The sequence below is a fragment of the Macrosteles quadrilineatus genome, unplaced genomic scaffold (assembly GCF_028750875.1).
Source record: "Macrosteles quadrilineatus isolate MER2022 unplaced genomic scaffold, UCM_ALF_1.0 Scaffold_2__2_contigs__length_208266976, whole genome shotgun sequence".
NCBI lineage: Eukaryota > Metazoa > Arthropoda > Insecta > Hemiptera > Cicadellidae > Macrosteles > Macrosteles quadrilineatus.
Window position 1 is genome coordinate 11968154 of NW_026542595.1, and position 4134 is coordinate 11972287.

General features: G+C 35.3%; 1 protein-coding gene across 1 annotated transcript; it reads left to right on the top strand.

The window, feature by feature from the left end:
- The first annotated feature begins 439 nt into the window (after positions 1-439).
- LOC128983942 (uncharacterized) lies at positions 440-3890 on the top strand. Its single transcript, XM_054403219.1, has 3 exons — positions 440-2006; positions 3069-3166; positions 3795-3890. The coding sequence occupies exons 1-3, from the start codon at positions 440-442 to the stop codon at positions 3888-3890; spliced, it is 1761 nt and encodes a 586-aa protein (XP_054259194.1).
- The last annotated feature ends 244 nt before the right edge of the window (positions 3891-4134 follow it).

Here is a 4134-nt window from a genome sequence, read left to right on the forward strand (position 1 = left end):
CGTGTAGTATGTCTGGCTTGTTCCATGAGTGGTATAAGGGTAGTAGGGAGGGGTATACGTACATCATACTTGCGTAAACAAGATGTAAATTACTTTAAAACAGTCTTTGTATTGTCTTTTTACTTTCTCTCCCTATCCCTATACATAGTGTATGGCGAAAGTATTGTTTTCGTCGAAGGTTTTTAGTTTGAGTGGATATGCTGTATTAGTGTTGTCCTGAGGTCTACATTAATAGTTTGTTTATTTGCTTGTCATCTGGTTTGATATATTATTGTTTCATGTTTACTTTAAGTTTTGGATTTTGTTATTAAATACAATGAAAGAAGTGGCTCTAACAAAATGGGTTTTAATTTAATATATTTAAGGGCACAACATGGTGGCAGCGGTAAAGACCCAATAAATTGAGTAACAGGGTGTCTAATATATATGCTGCATTACAATGTCAGACTCAGAAAACTCAGATATAACAGTAAGAAGACAAACATCTAAAATGACACAACATTCAGCAACATTGGGCTTCATTGATAAATACTCCTTTAAACCAGAAGATTGGGGCCCATGGTTAAAAAAGTTCAATAGGTACAGAAATGCTACCAATTTAGATCAAATAGATGGAGAAAAGCAAGTAAATTTCCTTATAATATCCATGGGTGATAATGCAGAAAATGTATTAATAGCAGCAGGAGTAACAGAAGAAGATGAAAAGACTTATGATAAAGTGGTGGAAAAACTTAATAAGTATTTTACACCAAGGGTGAATTTGACCTATGAGAGAGCGAAATTCAATCAACGAGTACAAAAGCAAAATGAACCGATATCCGATTTTATAACAGATGTACATCAATTAGCTTCTTCATGTGATTACAAAGACATGAAAGACAGCCTTATTAGGGATAAACTCATTGTTGGAATAACAGATTCAAAGTTATCTAAGGAACTTCAACTGATGGCTGACCTAACCTTGCATGAAACAATAAATAGATTGAAACAAAGTGAAATTATAAAGAACCAACAAATTACTGTTAACAGATCAAGAGAACAAGATTTTGCAGAAATAGACCAAGTGAAAAAACATCCGAACTTGAAACAAAACATAAGACAATATACTTCTAATTGTTTTTACTGTGGAGGACAGAGGCATCCTAAGGAGGAATGTCCTGCTCAGAATATTGAATGCTACTACTGTGGATTGCAAGGACACTTCAGCCGATGTTGTAAAAAGAGACAGAATAATAAATACAGAAATCAGAACAATAAATACAGAAACCCAACCCTGAATCAAATTCAGGAAAATACCGAGAACAGATTGGAACAGGATAATAGAAGCGAGGACGGGTATTACATTAACAGAGCTGAAGTTAAGAAAATAAGAGCGACAACAAGGAACTACAATAAACAGAATGAATTTGAAATTGATGTAAAACTTGATGGGAAATTGGAACATTTCAAGATTGACAGTGGAGCCGACGTGACGATTGTGCCTCCAAGAATGGCTAGAAACAAATTATTGACTAAATCAAACATTGTTTTAAAAACACCTGGAGGGAAGTATTTAACAGTTTTAGGTAAATTTGAAGGTGTAATTCAGTATAAGAATAAAACAACTCGTCAAACAATATATGTGATCAATGGTCAAGAGGAAGCATTGATTGGGAAACCATGCATCTCAGCCCTAGGGTTCTTAAGGGTCATCAGAGGAGTTAAAAATGACATTCAGTCAAGTGAATATTGTAGCAACCAGAATATCAACACAGACCTACAGAAGATCAAGAATAAATATCCAAGTTTATTTAATGGGATTGGTAAGATGAAGAAAGGAGCTCAACTTAAACTGAAACAAAATGCGGTACCGATGGAGTTAAAAACTCCTAGAAACATACCTATTCCACTAAGAGAAAAAGTGAAAAATGAACTTAAAAGAATGGTTGAAGCGGGAATCATTGAAGAAGTTTGCGGACCTACGGAGTGGTGTCATCCAATGGTGGTAAGACCTAAACCTAATGGCAGTGTGAGAATATGCATTGATCCTTCAGCTTTAAACAACCATTTACAGAGAGAAAATAACGTTTTTAATACTGTTGAGGACTTACTTGGATGTCTAGGGAATTCCAAATGGTATTCAAAATTAGATGCTAATTCGGGGTTTTGGCAATTACCGCTAGATGAGGGTTCCTCAAAATTGACAACATTTATAACACCATTTGGTAGATTTTGTTTTAAAAGACTTCCCTTCGGAATTTCAACAGCCCCGGAAATATTTTGTAACAGGATGAAAAGTATTATTGGAGACATCCCAGGAATTTTGTGTTATATGGATGATATTTTAATTACCGGAGAAAGTAAACCCGAGCATGACAGCAGACTAGACCGAGTGTTACAAGAATTGGAAAAAGAAGGAGTTACCTTAAATGACAAGTGTGAAATAGGAAAAACAAAGATTTCATTCTTAGGTCACATTATTTCTTCTGGTATGATTCAAGCAGATCCCAAACACTTACAAGCAATAATCGATTTCCCCACACCCAGTGATGTGGGAAGTGTTAGGAGATTTCTAGGGATGTTGAATCATGTCGGAAAATTCATAGAAAACCTTGCTGATATCGTTCAACCACTGAGGGAACTACTAAAAAAAGATAGGGCTTTTGTTTGGGGTCCTAGTCAAGAACAATCATTTAAAACAGCCTTAAAGAGTTTACAAACCACTCCTGCCTTAATACCATTCAATTTGAAAAGGAGAACTATAATTTCGGCCGATTCATCAGCTTATGGTTTGGGTGCAACACTTTTACAAGAACATCAAGGACATTTAAAACCTGTGGCCTACGCATCAAAGAGCTTAACACCGACTCAACAGAAATATGCACAAATTGAAAAGGAGGCTTATGCAATAGTATGGGCATGTGAACGTTTCAAAAATTTTATAACAGGATTGAAGTTTCAAATTCAAACTGATCATAAACCTCTGATTCCTCTTTTAAGTAGTAAGGGTTTGGATGAACTGCCGCTAAGAGTTCAGAGATTTAAAATGAGATTAATGAGATATTCGTACGACATATTGTGGGTACCAGGAAAACAATTAACAACTGCCGACACGTTATCAAGAGCGCCAATCAACAAAACTGAAGAGGAAGATATTGAGAAACTTGCAGAAGAAGCAGAAGCATGTGTAAGAACAGTAGTTCAATCAATCCCAGTATCATCTAATAAATTAGATGTAATAATAAAAAATCAAAGAGAAGAATTACAGGAATTGTTAGATATTACAATTCAAGGATGGCCTAAAAATAAGAACCTATTAAATGAAAGATTAAAAGAATACTGGGATCATCAAGCAGAATTGTCGATCAATGAAGATATACTTATGAGAAATAATCAAATAGTGATTCCTCCATCCTTGAGAAAAGAAATGTTAGATAATATTCATCAAGGTCATCAAGGTATTAAAAGATGTAAAGAAAGGGCTAAAATGTCAGTATGGTGGCCCAAAATTAATCATCACATCGAACAAAAAGTAACCTATTGCCCGCAATGCATTGCTGACAGAGTGCCTCCTCGCCATCCTATGATTCCTACAGAGGTTCCTGAAAGACCCTGGCAGAAAATCGGAGTAGATTTTTGTGAATTCAACAATGATAAATACATAATTCTCATGGATTATTATTCCAAATACATCGATGTATATAAGGTATCTAACTGTTCAACGGCAATATTGATTAAATCAATGAAGACATCGTTTGAAAAGCATGGCATCCCCGAGTCAATTAGATCAGACTCAGGTGTGCAATTTCTATCAGAAGAATGGGAACTATTCAAATCAGAATACGACTTCACAGTGGAAACTAGTTCACCATACCATCATCAGTGCAATGGTCAAGCTGAAAGTGGTGTGAAAATCTTCAAAAACATATTAAAGAAGTGTAAGGATAGACATCTGGGCTTATTGGCATACAATACGACGCCAAAGGAATGTGGTTATAGCCCATCACAACTATTAATGGGACGGATTTTAAGAACAAATCTACCAGTGAATAAAGCTACTCTACTTCCAGCCACTCCAAATCACAATAGATATAGACTTAGACAAATGGAAGAAAAGAGGAAACAGGAACAACAGTTCAATAAAAGACATAGAGT